This window comes from Notamacropus eugenii, chromosome 4, assembly GCF_028372415.1.
Source record: "Notamacropus eugenii isolate mMacEug1 chromosome 4, mMacEug1.pri_v2, whole genome shotgun sequence".
In the NCBI taxonomy this organism is placed as follows: domain Eukaryota; kingdom Metazoa; phylum Chordata; class Mammalia; order Diprotodontia; family Macropodidae; genus Notamacropus; species Notamacropus eugenii.
In genome coordinates, this window is record NC_092875.1 from 424,804,325 (window position 1) to 424,819,363 (window position 15,039).

A 15,039-nucleotide genomic window follows, 5' to 3' on the forward strand; every position below is an offset into this window, starting at 1 on the left:
GGTCTAGTTAACATGCTATAAAGATCAAAAAGATCTTTATAAGTCTGAGCAATGGGACAAATCTAGTAAGACAAAATTTATTAGGGAAAAGTGGAAAAATTCTCCATAGCTGGTCAGAACCAAACTTCACCAGGAAAGAACAGAGAAAGGGTGGCCAGACAAACATTTGCATTAACATGGTCTGGATATGATTGAACTATAAGCTTGAAATGAGTAAATAGTGTAACAGGACACAAAACAAAGTCAATGCTAGTCTAAGCCATAATGAGAGGCTTACTTTCTAGAACAAGGGAAGCAAATGATCTGCTCCACTCTGCCACAGAGATTTCTATAATATAATATTCCACCTTGCATACCATATTTTAGCAAGGAGATTGACCAGCTATAACATATAGAAAGGAGAGTGATGATTATAGTGCATGCATACTGTAGCAGAACAGTTTGTGGAAAATGAAAAGGTTTAGCCTAGAGAAAAAATGGGGATTGGGGAAGGAGCAGGGAGGTAGAATGGAAGAATGATAGTTGCTTTTAAGTAAGTTAGTCAAGTCAATCAATAAGCATTTATTTATTCAGTGCATACTATGTGCTAGGCGATGTGATGACTTCTGAGGATACCAAAACAAAAAGTCATCTTTGAAGGATTATCATATGGCAGAGGGACCAGCCTAGATCTTCTTGTCCTGTTGGGCCAAACTAAAAGCAATCCACACAAATTCCAGAGAGTCAAGTCTTGGATCAGTAAAAGGAAAAACTTTCTGGCAATTGAACTGCATAAAAGTGGAAGGGGCTGCAATGGGAATCTGAGGGTCCACTCACATTAGATGTTTCCAATGGAAGACAAGATGATGACTTGTCAATGGTGCTATAGAGGATAATTTGTGGGCAGATTTAGGTTGAATTCTGTTGTCTTTGTCTTCTGTCTCTGTCTCTTAGGTCGAATTCTGTTGTCTCTGTCTCTGTCTTCTGAAATTCTGTGGTACTGGTGTGAGAATGGCAGCTTCATTGGTATTAATAGAACTTAGCACGAAGGTAGCCCCTTTCAGTCTTGCTTCCAAGGAATGATTTATACGGACCATGATTGGTATAACTGAAATGGAAAGGAGTTGAAAGGAATTTTAGTACTCTGAGTCAAATATCAGGTGGAGGTCAGGGAAGAAATGTGCAGGCAGAATCAAAGAAGTTCAAAAAAGAGATTTGATATGTAGGCCTGGTTCTGAATCACTAAAAAGCTCATAAGTCTATGAGTTTAAAAAAAATAAAGGTCCAAAGAACCCTCTTTGAGAGGGCTGGGGAGGGGGCCGGGGGCGAGGGGGGAGATTTATATATAGACCAGCAGATGGAAGCAGAGAGCAGTAAAAAGACCCAAGAGAACAGGCCAGATTTGGTGGGGCAGGGGAAGAAGGGAGGGGTTACCAATAAATGACAACACAAGAGAAACTTGGAAACAGTCTAACAGGATGTCTAATCTAATGTCCTCATTTTATACATAGAGAAACAGGCCCAAAGAGATTATTAAGTGACTGAAAATGTGCTGGGTTGTATTGGGGAAATTATGTAGGATTTATCATGATCCCAAACTGCTCCCTGAAACTAAACCAGTCTTCTTTCATCAATATTCTGCTACAGATGCTATATGATCATGGATCATGAAATACCACAGCATCCAAAGAGTCAAAATAGCAAGGGACCCATAAGGCAATGGAGAGGCAAAAATAGGCTATAGCATATTATTAACAATGACATGTATTAAAGAAAGGGAAAAAAATTACTATCCAGCAGGGACATAATCAGAAAAGAAGGGGGTCACTGAGTGAGAGCAAGGAAGATCAGATTGGCAATCCAAATGCTGGTACTCACGTAATGTTAAGAGACCCAGACTCTAGGTCCTAGAGAGTAAGGGGAGGTCTCCTCTGGAGGGTGTTTGGGAAGATATGAACCAGAGTTGCACAAATGATAAGGCACAGATGGATTGCAGCCAGCAACAATTGGACAGGTGGTCACATTTCTGATAACACGGATTACACTGACATGTAGACAAGATGGAAGCAAGAGCAGGTAATGAAAAGTGTTTGGCCTGCTTCTGTAAGAGGAGGATTAGGAGAGTCAAGGTTCCTTAATGAGTAAGGCCAGCAATGAACACTAAGGAGCAAAAGAGGTTTTTTGTTTTATTGTTTTCTCTGTCAGAGGTAAAATAACTAACAAAGAATGAGCACGATTGTTCCTTGAGTTGGATGGGGTGTTGACAATGGAACACAGAGAGAAGGGAGAACCAGTGTACTCTACTATTACTTCTTGCATTTCCTCAAAGGAGAGTGATCTTGTGATGGACAAGTATAGAACAAAATTGGCTAAGCAGTTAATTGAAATTCAAAATAAATGAGAAGGAGCTAAGAGAGCACTTAGCTGTTCTCAATGAGTTCAACATAATAAGCCTGGGTGAATTACAGGATACTGGAAGAATTAGAAGATATGAAAGTTGAAATGCTGTTTGTCCTCTTTGAAAGATCATGGAAAATGGGAACAGTTCCCAAAATAGAGACAAGCAAATGCCCAGATTTTAATTTTTTAAAGCCCCAAATTTACTTGATTTTACCAGTTATATTTATTTAGTGAATGATTATAGGAAAGTGTATAAAAAGACATTTTAAAAAAAATTATTTGAGTTTTGGTCTCCGTAATAAGTGTAGAATATAACGTGTATTGTAGAATTATATATGTAATATGGAATAAAACATAAGTGTAGAAATTCTAGAAATTTCTAAGCACAGATTATAAAAGCATTGATTTTAGGAGAATTTAAGTCATTGGAATACTTTCTAAAGCTAAGTGATATTCTGTGATAAAATGAATTATAGCCATTGTTACATAAATGGTAGACTATCCTACTATCAATATATTTTTAGCTACTTCTAGGATTAAAACCAAATTTTAAAATGAAGAATCCTAATATTTAGACTTCTTTTGCTACAGTTTATATTCAACACCTCACTAAAAATTTGACTCAAGGTCTGAATAAATTATTTGATTTTTAAGCAGGTACCTTAGCTTTTTAGACCAAAGATTGAAACTATACAACCTATTACTTTTAGAGAAGAACTATTAATTAGAATGACTTAGGGTAAGAGTTTTTCACCTTTTTGGTGTCATGGGCCCCTTTGATGGTCTGGTGAAGTCTTTGGACCTCCTCCAGAACAGTGTTTTTAAATGTATAAAATACAAAGGAAATCAATCATACTGAAATAAAAGTTATCCAGATATTTTTAAAAAGCATGTATACAGACAACAGATTAAGAATTCCTTCTTTAGGGTCTCCCTTTAAACATATTTGTCATTTATTGAATAATGTCATATTATACTTCAATAGTAATGTATTTTAACCAAACATGCATTAAAATTAGGGGGAAACATTAAAATCCCTTCTAAACCATGATGTCAATCAACCTTGTGGTAGATCAAGTGTGTAGACACAATGAAAAAAGTCCACACGTCACAAGAAAATATTAGTTTTCACATTTAAATTTTAATCAGTGAAATAAACAGTACAACAGCAAACATCAACTTAGTTCTTGATATGTGCCAGGCACTGTGCTAAGCATAAAGGTTACAAAAGAAGGCAAAAATTAAACTTTTATTAAATTATCTTACAGGAAATAATATTTGAGAGACACATTTTTTCCCTCCCTTCCTTCTCCATTGTTGACTGGAAATCTGAAAGAAACCAAATTGTCCTGTTGTTGAGGAATTTTTAAGGGTGGAAGATGTGCAAATTATAAGCCAGTTAGTTTATTTCTGGGAAAATTTTTAGGAAGCATTATTGAAGAGATGGTTTGTGAGCATTTCAAAAGAGAAGCAATGACCACAAAGAATCTATGTGGCTTCATCAAAAACAAGTTGTGAAACTATCCTCATTTCTCTTTTTTTGATAGTATACTCTATTAGGAGACAGATCTGGCAATTACTATAGACATTACAAACTTAAATTTCAGAAACATTCAACAAAGTCTTTCATGGTATCTTTGTGGACAAAATAGAGCTATATAGGCTTAAATCTGATTGAATGCCCACATCCAAAGAGTTCATTGTATGTTGATGCTAACTTGAAAGAAAGTTCTAGAGAAATACTGTAGGGCTCTCTGATCATCCCCTTACTATTTAACATTTTTATTAATTCCTTGGTGGTTATATATATGTAGACACACATTATGTTCATCAGACTTGCAGGAGACTCAAATGTGATAGGAATAGCTCATATATTAGATGATGTCAGTATCCAAATGGGTTTAAGCTAGAATGATGGGCCAGATCTAATAAATTCAAATTGAATAGGGATAAATTAAAGTTCTCAATAGATTCTTTCATATAGATACATTGAATATTGTTAGGTTGCTAATAAGTCAAAATTGTATTTATTCATAAACCTTGAAGTGGAAAAAAACACAAAGGAGGAAATTCATTTGATTAAATTGGCACAGTAGCTAGAGCCTGGGCCTGGAGTCAGGAATCCCTGAGTTCAAATCCAACATCAGACATTTACTAGCTGTGTGATCCTGGGCAAATCATTTAACTCTGTTTGCCTCAGTTTCCTCATCTATAAAATGAGCTGGAAAAGGAAATGGCAAACCACTTCAGTATCATGACCGAGAAAGTCCCAAAGGAGGTCATGAAGAGTCTTAAACAACAAAACACACTAGAATTTTGCATTTATCAAAGTTCTGGCAAGGCAATTATTTTAAAAGTCATGCTCAGTTTCACATAAACATATAATCAGATCCCCAAATGCCTGGCAGAAATTCTGTTTATGCTAGTTGAAACTCCATAGAAGTGGATTTGCATTTTGATGGAGGCCTATTACTACAATGAGCTAAGATTTCTTGGGCCTCCAGAGGGCAGCCTATACCATTTAAATCTGGTATCATTGATGCAAGGGCCCTGCCCTGCTCTGACTTGAATACACACTCAATTTCCAGGATCTGAAACCAACTACTGTAGGTTCCATAGATTAAAGAAAAATAAATGACATTTTAGAAACCTGCAAATTGTAAATAAATTGTCTATTCAAAAGGAACACATCATAATGATGTTCATTTCAATGAAATCCAAAATCATTACCCTGAGGTCTTAATAATTATGATCTTCGTTGCTGAGAAAATTATTGGAATTGAATGAGTATATAATGATAGAATTTGAGAGTTCCAACCAAATATATTACCTGGGAAACTATGGATAATTTCTATTTACATTTTTCCTGAGAGCTGCAAAACCCAGGCCTAGCCTGGTGTCAAGGAGATACTAAGTTCAAATCTGGACTCAGATACTTATTAGTTATGTGACCCTGGGCAAGTCATTTAACCCTATTTGCCTTAGTTTCCTCATCTGTAAAATCAGCTGAAGAAGGAAATAGCAAATTACTCCAGAATCTTGGCCAAGAAAACCCCATAAGGAATCACAAAGGGTTGGACAGAAAAGAAACAAGTGAATAACAACTACATAGAATAAGATTATAGCTTACTATTCAGACATCACAAACAGCTCAAATTTATCCCCTTGCAAGGGTGTGCCTGAAGAGAAACTGGGAAACTTGGTTTTTGTCTCATTTCTGAAATAGAAATTTATTTCTATTAGCCCTGTTTTCCTCAGTTTCCTCATCTATAAAATTAACTGGAGAAGGAAATGGCAAACCACTCCAGTATCTTTGCCAAGAAAACCTCAGCTATGATCACAATAAGTCAGATGTGACAGAACAACACAAAGTCTACTTCATCATGAGTATTCTGGAATGGCTTTTTGAATTAGGTTCCCCTAAGTGTCTAAACCTTTCATATCTTTTCATCCAGTGATATCATTACTGACTATATTCCCAAAGAAATTTTTAAAAGAAGACTCAATATGTACAAAAATATTTATAGCAACTCTTTTTCTAGTGGCAAAGAACTGGAAACTAAAAGACACATCCATTGTGGAACAGTTGAACAAATTATAGTGTATAAATGTAATGGAATATCATGCTATAAAAATGATGAAATTGACAGTTTCAGAGAATCCTGAGAAGACATGTATAAACTGATGCAAAGTAAACTAAACAGACTGAATAACCTGAATAGACTGAATAAACAGAACAGACCCAGGAGAAAATTTTGTACAATAATAACCGCATTGTATAGGCAAACAACTTTTAAAGACTTAAGAACTCTGGTCAATGGAGCAATCAAAAACAATTCCAGAGTACTTGTGATGAAATACACTTTGCTGTTGTTCAGCCACATCTGACTTATTGTGATCTTATTTTCTTGCCAAAGGTACTGGAGTGGTTTACCATTTTCTTCTCCAGTTTATTTTATAGATGAGGAAACTGAGGCAAACAGGGCTAAGTGACTTGTCCAGGGTCACACAGGTAATAAGTGTTGGAAGACAAGATTTCCTGAACTCAGGAAAAGAGGTCTTTCTGACTCTGGCTGGACACTCTATCCACTTCACCATCTAGCTGCCCTCTTGAAACTGGCTACCCACCTCAACAAAGAGGTGAGGGATTAAAGAGACAAAATGAAACATACATTTTTTTGGACATGGCATGTGAGGGAATGTTTTCCCTAATTCTACATATCTGTTACATTGAAGGGGTAGATGAAAGAGAAAATTAATTATTGTTAATTGAATGAAATTCACATTTTAAAAAGCACTTCGCAATCCTTAAAACACAGTAGAAATGAGTTGTTATCCCTTAGTTGCTTCCTGATTTTGTCATGGCATTTGTAGGATTGAAATGATCACATCAATTCCTCCTCTAATTATCATATCACATGGGAAAGTGCCAAAGGTATATAGAACTTTTCACAGGAAACTGCTTCTGGGCCAGTTTTCTAAACTCCTGCACCACAATACTTTTTATTTTAACGTATAAGCAAATAAAGCACAATTGCAAGGAGCATCTTTTGGAGGTGGACATGAAAAGTGAGAGATGATCAGCAGGTCTCCATCTAGCTGGAGCTGGCCTTGATGTCTTTCACATCTATATAGCACATGGCTGCAGTAGCCTCTAGCTTTGCAGAGAGTAGGAATCACTACATGAAAACATCAGCTTCTTCTTAGGCTGAAACTTTGGTCTGACAAGAAGCAAAAGAGCTTTAATTAACCTGAGCAGATGTCAGTAGTCCAAGGCTCCACTTAATGAAGTTGAGACAAAGGGACCTGCTGAGGAACAGGTTTACAGAAGGTTCACAACAGCCGGATGAATGATATGCTTATTACAATGACTTTACATGTTGGAATGTTCATAGGAAGGGCACATGAGCAAGGATGTTTGATAACTCATTGTTGTAGGTCACAGCTCTGTATCATCTAGTATTGACTCCTTATCCCATTGAAGATTAATGGATTAAGTAGATCAGCAATTTAGAAAATGTCTGAGTATACAAGTTCAAGCTTGTTTGTTCCAAAATTCTAAAAACACCCTCAGATGTCTCCTATTCTTAAGTTATATTTCCAATTGTATTTCCTTCTCTATATAGAATTCCTGTAGAAGAAAATGATCTTTCTATAAAAAAGAACACAGAATTGGGAATTAAGGAGAAGTGGATTCTAGACTATAACAACTAACTAGCTGGATAATATTGGTAAGTCATTAAGGTGATCTTTTCTCTAAAAAAAATTTTTTTCTTTCCAATTACATGTAAAAACAATTTTATCATTTTTTTTTAAATGTGAATCTCAAATTCTCTCTCTCCCTCTTTCCTCCCTCAATGAGAAGGCAAGCAATTTGAGATATATGTACAGTTGTGCAAAATATATTTCCATATTAGTCATGCAGTGAAAGAAAATACAGATGAAAAACAAAGTTACAAAAATATGCTTTAATCTGCATTGAGATTCTATCAGTTCTTTCTCTGGAAGTAGACAGCATTTTTTATCATAAAGTCTTTGCAATTGTCTTGGATCATTATATTTCTGAAAATAACTAAGTTGTTCATAGTTGATTATCATTAGAATATTGCCAGTACTATGTACAATGTTCTCCTGCTTCTGCTCACTTAACTTTGCATCAGTTTATGTTAAGTCTTTCCAGGGTCTTCTGAAAGCATCCTGCTCATCATTTCTTATAGAACAATAGTGTTTCACCAGAATCATATACCCCAATTTGTTCCCCAATTGATGGGCATCCCCTCCATTTCCACTTCTTTGCCAACACAAAAAGAGCTGCCCTGAATATTTTTCCTTTTTTTTTGGTTAATTTCTTTGGGATATAGTTCTAGTGGTATTGCTAGGTCAACGGGTATGCATAGTTTTGTAACCCTTTGGGCATAGTTCCAAATTGCTCTCCACAATGGTTGAATAAGTTCACAATTCCACCAACAATGCATTTTTGTCCCAATTTTCCCACATCACCTCCAATATTTGTCATTTTTATTTTCTGTTATATTAACTGATCTGATAAGTATGAGAAGGTACCTCAGAGTTGTTTTAATTTGCATTTCCCTAATCAATAGTGATTTAGATTATTTTTTGCATCACTATAGATAGCTTTGACGTCATCATCTGAAAACTGCCTGTTCATATCCTTTGATATAAGTTAATCTCTTAGATCCTTTCCAGATATAAAACTCTAATATTTTACTCTATGAAATATTTTACTCTACTTCTGGAATACAGAGAAGCATGGGAAGACATATGAACAGATGCAAAGTGAAGTAAGCAAATCCAGGAAAGCAATATAATAAATGATTACAACATACATGGAAAGTATTTAAAAATGAAACTAAAAACTATATAATGATAAACCTTGGCCCACTCAAAAGGGTATATCCCCTCTTTGCAGAGGTAGAGTACTATGGGCATGGACTATTGAATATACTGTCAGAATGAGTGTTAAAATACTAGTTAGTTTTACTGAATTAATTTCTCTCTGTGTCTCTCTTTTCTTGGTTATAAAGGATGACTGTCTGGGGAGAAAAGGAAGAAAGAATATATTTGGGAATGAAGTGAAGGTAATGTAAAAAAAAAAAGCTATCAGTGTTTTTTTAAAAAAGAAGAACAAAGTTCTCTTCTGCTTCTTTCTGCCTTTGTATATCTTCATCTTTGATTATCTGTAGTTGGTAAGAATGTCTTTATATTTACTACGCTTTTCAAAGTACTTCCACTTTCACAATTCCATTTGGTCCTCAAGAATCTTTTTGAAGCAGGACAGCTATTAGCACCCCCCACTTAACAAATGAAAAAATCCAAAGCCTAGACAGTTAAATAATTTTCTCAAAGCCATTCAGTAACCAACAGAGTTGTGACTAGAGTTCGTCTTCTAATCCAATAAATTTCTTTTCTACAGTACTAGGTCATTCCTGTTCTTCCTCTTTACCTGGTTTCACATTTGTGCTTCATCTTCAAGGAAAATGAAATCATATAAAGGGAAATGATGCTCAGCTATGTGACAATCTCCTTGGAGAATCAGGCCAGATCTGGTGCTGTATTATACAGAGAACAGAGGCAAGGATGGAGTATCCATCACCTTCCCAGGTGAAAAGACCAAAGTCCTAGAGCAAAGTCAGGGGATATAATCACAAGAAAGAAAAGCATTAATTTTGAAGGCTGACAGCACTGAAGGATCTGGAACAGACCTTCACAACTTCAAAAATTTCAAAGGCCTATATGACGGAATCCACATTCTAACCTTTTTTGTCAAGACTTATCTTGCAGTCTCATGGAATGGTTGGACTTCTTGATGTATTAATATGCTTCCTAGATTGGCTAATATCTTCAGAGTATCTTGATATATTTACAGATGTCAATAAGAAGAAAAATCTATATTATTTGTGGCTTACAACAGGGCACATGACACATGATTGACTTGAAATATAACTCTAGTTAGTACCATGATTACAAGTCATCATGAAAATACAACCTTGTGACTAACTTCCTCCCTTTCATCAACTAAGTTATTTTTCATGCTATAATCATCTATCTTTAGCCATTTAGGGGTCCCACTGAATCAAAGTACAGAAATATTAAATAAAATACAAAACATTTACTGATGTACTATTTGTGTGGCCATAGACAAGTCACTTATCCTCTCCATGCCTCCAGACAACTCTCTAATACTGTAAGTTACAGAATTGTTGATCTGTCTTTGTATGCTAGAGTACATTTCCACCACAGAAATCTACTCTGACAAAAGCACCTCAGGTGAAAAAAAAAAAAGCATAATGAGAATTTTCATTAATCTATCTATTTCCTGGATAAGTCTCCAGGTTCTCCACTTCCCCCCTCCTTTTCAGGATTCCACTCCATAAAAAATTTTTACCTTACGGCAAGTGAGCTAATCTTAGTCACACAAGGAGGGCAAGTAATGGAATGTCCTGTGCTAAAGCAACCCTTTTATAAACAACAAATGTGTCTTGATATATAGAACCTTTCACCTTGCACTGGAGAAACAAAGTTTAGATAAGATATTCCCTATCCTGAAGGAGCTTACACTCTAGTGACATAAGTATTAAGTATAACTACAGTGTATTATACAAATGCATTAGCATGGCACAACGCTGGAAACAAAATGGGTGTCTATCAATTGAAGGATGACGGAAATATGTGTGTATATATTATGTATGTATGTAATGAATAATATTCTATTATTAAAAAAAGTCATAAAAATTAGGAACTCAGAGAAACATGAGAAAACTTGAACTGATGCAGAAGGAAAAAACAGACAATATACACGTTTACAAATAATATAGATAAAACAACATTAAAAGAAATCAGAAATCAGATTAAATACAATGAGAAATCTTGATTTCAGAAGACAGATGATGCAAGTACAGTACAGTGTAAAAGCTTCTATGTTTGGAGTCAGAAGACTTGGATTCAAATCTAGATTCTGCCATTTATACTATACTACCTGTATGATTTGGGGCAAATTATGTAATCTCTCTGAGCCTCAATTTCCTCATCTGTGAATAGATTAAATGACATCAAAGATTCCTTCCAGTTCTAAATTTGTTTCCCTTGAAACACATTTCTCTCCTGGCAGCCGAGAAATGGTAGACAAAATGTTAAATGCATTGTTAGATGGGGTCTCTCAGTCAGCTGGTTTTAATTTGTTATTTTCCTTAGTTATAATAGTGTTTTGAGAGACATATATATAAGGAATAGAGGATTTAGCTGTCGATTCCAGTCCTGAAACATATTAGCTGTGTGACTATGAGTAAGTATCCCCATGCAACTCTGGAAGACTAGAAGTTATGAAGGAGTTGCTAGTCGGCCTCGGTGGAAGTAGTGTACACACTAGACATTTTCAGCACTGATAAAATCAGGGCTCTGAACTTCTCTCTTTCCCTCCCCTACCCACCCCAAGAAAAAAGACATGGAAGGGGGCTAGGGAGAGCAGTAGTGTTGATTAGAAGGTGACAGTGAGTGGCATAAAAAGTTAAATAAAATATGTGTATGAGAATAAAAAATAATAATAAAGTGCTAGGTGAGAACAAAATCCAGTACTAAGTCTGGGGAGATGGAGAAGAGGTCAAGAAGGACTTCCTGGAGTTTGAGTTGGGTTTTAAAGAATAGGTAAAATTTCGTCTGGCAAAAAAAAAAAAAAAAAAAAAGAAGGGGAGAATTTTCCAGACTCTTTCATCCTGTGCAAAGTCTGGGAGGCATGAGCACTTGCCTGAAAAAAAGGGAGGGGTGGTGGGAGTGGGGGTTAAATAATCTAGAATTTCCAACTGTGCATAGAAATGTGATTCCCTTAAAAGCCAAGGCTGAAGAACCCTGTCTCTGAAACCCCTCCTCTTTAGCATCCCTCTGCCCCTGAGCTTTGCACAGTTCCTGGCTCATAGTAGGCGCTTTTAAATGCTTCTTGACTTGGCCTCCTCCTCCCCGCACCCAGTAAAGGGGCCACTACACTAACCCCTTTTGCTTTTAATGATTGGCGCAGAGTCCCAACCTTTATTTACTCTCCGCAGTGGTGGGGACTCCAAGGCAGCTCCCCTGCCCTGTGGTCTTAAGACCACAGATCGAGAGTTGGAAGGGCCCCCAAGGCCACGCCATTCAACCTTCTCATTTGACAAGTGAAGAAAGTGAAGCCCAGGGAGATTAAAACGTCTTGTGTAAGAGGGTTTGTGTTTTCAGTCCTGCACAAAAGACCTAGCAGGGGAGACATTTCAGAGGGGAAAGTACTCAAAGAGCCAAGAGAAACTTAGGGAGCACTTAGGTAGAAGTACTTAGGAAGCCAAGATCTAAGCATTGCGGGCTGGGGAGATACTTTCCTTTGTGAATATAATTGGGGGAACAGGTTAAAAGCGGAGGTGTTTACTTTTCTAAAGACAGAACTAGAACTAGAACTCTTGAAAAGCAAGGCACAGTGAACGAGACCTGGCGTCCCTTCCCCTGAAGCCTGGCCGGTCTCCCCAACAGTGTTGTCAAAAGTTGAAAGTTTCAGGAGCACAGCTCTCTCGGGGGTGGGGGTGGGAAAGAGGAGAAACCGCAGCCGCCAAAGACTATCTTTTATTCAAAGTGCCCCCACCTACACACTCGCACCCCTGATACATATCACTGATCTGATCTCCTACCATTCGAACGAACGGAGGGGCCCGGAAAGTCTCAGGGTTCTGCAATGAAAAGACTACGCAGTTTCCAGATGCCCGCTTTGGTCCCGGCTTTTCCGAATGACTCCGTCCTTTATTGGCCGCCCCTGGGCGATAATCACCCCCGGCTTACTGGAGCTCCGCCTACCTCTAGCCTTGGTTAAACTGGATCTTTTTCAGCTGTCACAGCCGGCAACTCCAGACCGTGCTTAGAAATCGCTTGACTGAGCTCAGAGGGCTGTCTCCGGGTTCTGTGAAGCTAGCTGCTTAGTGCTTTGTTTCCTTAAGCTAGTGCTGTATTTTTTTCAAAGCGATTCGCTTTGGTTTGCTCAGGTATATGCCCAGTGGAGCAGGAGAAAGCCAGAGAAAAAGGGCAGATTTCGTGGACAGGTGGAAGCAGGTTCTCTGGGAGATTTTAAACTACAGAAACGAAACTTCGCTTTGTTTTAGATTGAAAGAATGAGTCTCTGTGCTCCAAACAGCTAAATTGAAGTGTTGCTTTTTTTCCATAGGTAGGTGCAATATATGTGCACAGAGATTGATATGAATATTAAAAAAAAAACCTAGGAGAACTGGAAACTTTCTACTGAGGGAGTATATATTTTCTGCATATGCAGGTTTGCCATGTGTTAATATCATTCTTGGCTCTGTACGTCTGGTGAAGAACAGATTATTTACTGGTAACTGTCCTAGGGAAAGAGATGTCCCAGGAAATGCCTCAGACCACAACCACTTGTGCTTTGCATGGAAAAAGCAACAATGCCCAGTTGGGCAGTTCCTGTGAGTGTGACTTGAAAAAGAAAACAGGCCATTATCAAGGTAAGTTTTGGAGACAGAATACCAGTATTGATTTTATGATGACCTCCCAGCCTCTGGAAATCCCAGGGTAGCAGAAGGTGAATAATATGGGGGAAGGGAAGCTCTTGTCCTTTAAATAGGCTTAGTTTTTGAACTATGAAAATGTGAAGTGGTGGGTTATCAGGGGGAACTAATGTACATTAAATGTTCACTTTTTAAGAGGCCAAATGTGAAAGATCATTAAGAACTCAAATTCCTTGTGGTTGCAGTTTTTGTTCTTAAATCCCTCAACAAAGTGAAATTTCTGTACTTGAAATGACAGCCAATGTCAGTTATTTGGGTGGAGGGGTAAGAGGGAAAAAATAACACAGTTTGTGTAATCTTAAAATTTTCGTGGAATCAAGTTTGACTATTGGAATCAATATGGGTCAGATTAGCTCCACATCAGCATGTCATGCCAGTTGGTGACTGGTAGCCATAGCCTGCTATTTAGGGTATAATCTGAGCTTTAGGCTTGCTGCCTGGTTTATTCATTATAAGGGGAAACAAAAATGGTTTTTACTGTTTCTTTTTTTATGGTTCAAGAGCAGGTGGAAACAGGAAAGTACAAGATGGTCTATGTTATAGGTCCACTGGACAGCGATGTAACTGATCCAGCCATCTTGGCCATTCTCATCTAAACCCCCTGGTTGAGCTGCCTCATTTCTGACAGATCTTAGATTGAATTATAGGCTTAGATCTAGAAGAGACCTTGGAAGTCATAATGTCCTAATGCCTCATTTTACAGATGAGGAAACTGATCCCCAGGAAACTTCATAACTTTTCTAGGTGACATACAGGTCTGAGGACATACATAGCCTGAGTCCCACACTTTATCCTCTGCACCACAAAGTGGCTGAAATGAATAAATTTAATTCAACAAGTATTTGTCAAGCAATTACTGTGTGCCGAGTACTGTGCTAGGTACTAGTTGACATAAAAATTTCATAATACATTGTCCCTGCCTTCACAGAGCTTATTACGTGGTAGAAAGATGTGCTACATATGTATTTGATACAAAATAATATTTGACATAATGTAATATGTGATACAAAATAATACGTATTGGGTGTTAGAGAACTCTTCAGTGCTTTATGAGATGGGGAAAATTCATGACTATTCGAAAAGACAGAAGGCTTCTTGAAGGAGGTAACATTTGATTTGAGTGGTAGTGGATGGGTAAGATTAAAACAGGTTAAGAGTTTGGGAAAGAGGACACTTTCCAGGCATAGAGAATAAGGTGAGAAAAGACATACAGGTGGGAAAGAGTAGGGTTTACTCTGGGAGTGAATGATTTAACTGAAGCATAAAATACTTGACAGGGATAGAATGATATCAGAATGGAAAGGATGTTTCCAAATGGTGGAAGGACTTGGCTGTCGGGCAAATAAGTCTGAACTTGACTGAGTTAGCAATAGTGAAATCCTGAAGTTTTTTGAAAGACTTATTCAGATCTGTGCATAAAGATGACTAGTCCAGTAGCTATATGAAAGCTGGATTAGATTAGAGGGGGTTAAAATTAGGTACCAAAGAACATTTTATGAGGATGAAATCATCTTTCAAAAGTTAAGGTTGTGCTCCAAAATAGTCCTAAATTCCTCTTAGTTGTTTTGTATTATCTGCAAATGGATATAGGAAGCATAGA

The 15,039-nt window shown here is 37.2% G+C and overlaps 1 protein-coding gene and 1 long non-coding RNA gene across 6 annotated transcripts in view; one reads left to right on the forward strand and one right to left on the reverse strand.

Moving 5' to 3' along the window:
- Positions 1-541: 541 nt before the first annotated feature.
- Positions 542-12,646, reverse strand: LOC140501831 (uncharacterized). The gene is made up of 2 exons (XR_011966384.1): positions 12,543-12,646; positions 542-1,087 (listed from the first exon to the last, which is right to left on the reverse strand). It is a non-coding gene; the product is annotated as an uncharacterized lncRNA (long non-coding RNA).
- Positions 12,647-13,245: 599 nt separating this feature from the next.
- RANBP3L (RAN binding protein 3 like) overlaps positions 13,246-15,039 on the forward strand; it is a 70,205-nt gene continuing 68,411 nt past the window's right edge. For all 5 annotated transcript variants that reach the window (XR_011966382.1, XR_011966381.1, XM_072605802.1 and 2 more), the window contains exon 1: positions 13,246-13,376. Coding sequence is in view for 3 of the 5 variants with exons in the window: in XM_072605802.1 (XP_072461903.1) it covers positions 13,259-13,376 (118 nt within the window). In the remaining 2 variants the exon portion in view is untranslated. The remainder of the gene's footprint in view (positions 13,377-15,039) is intronic.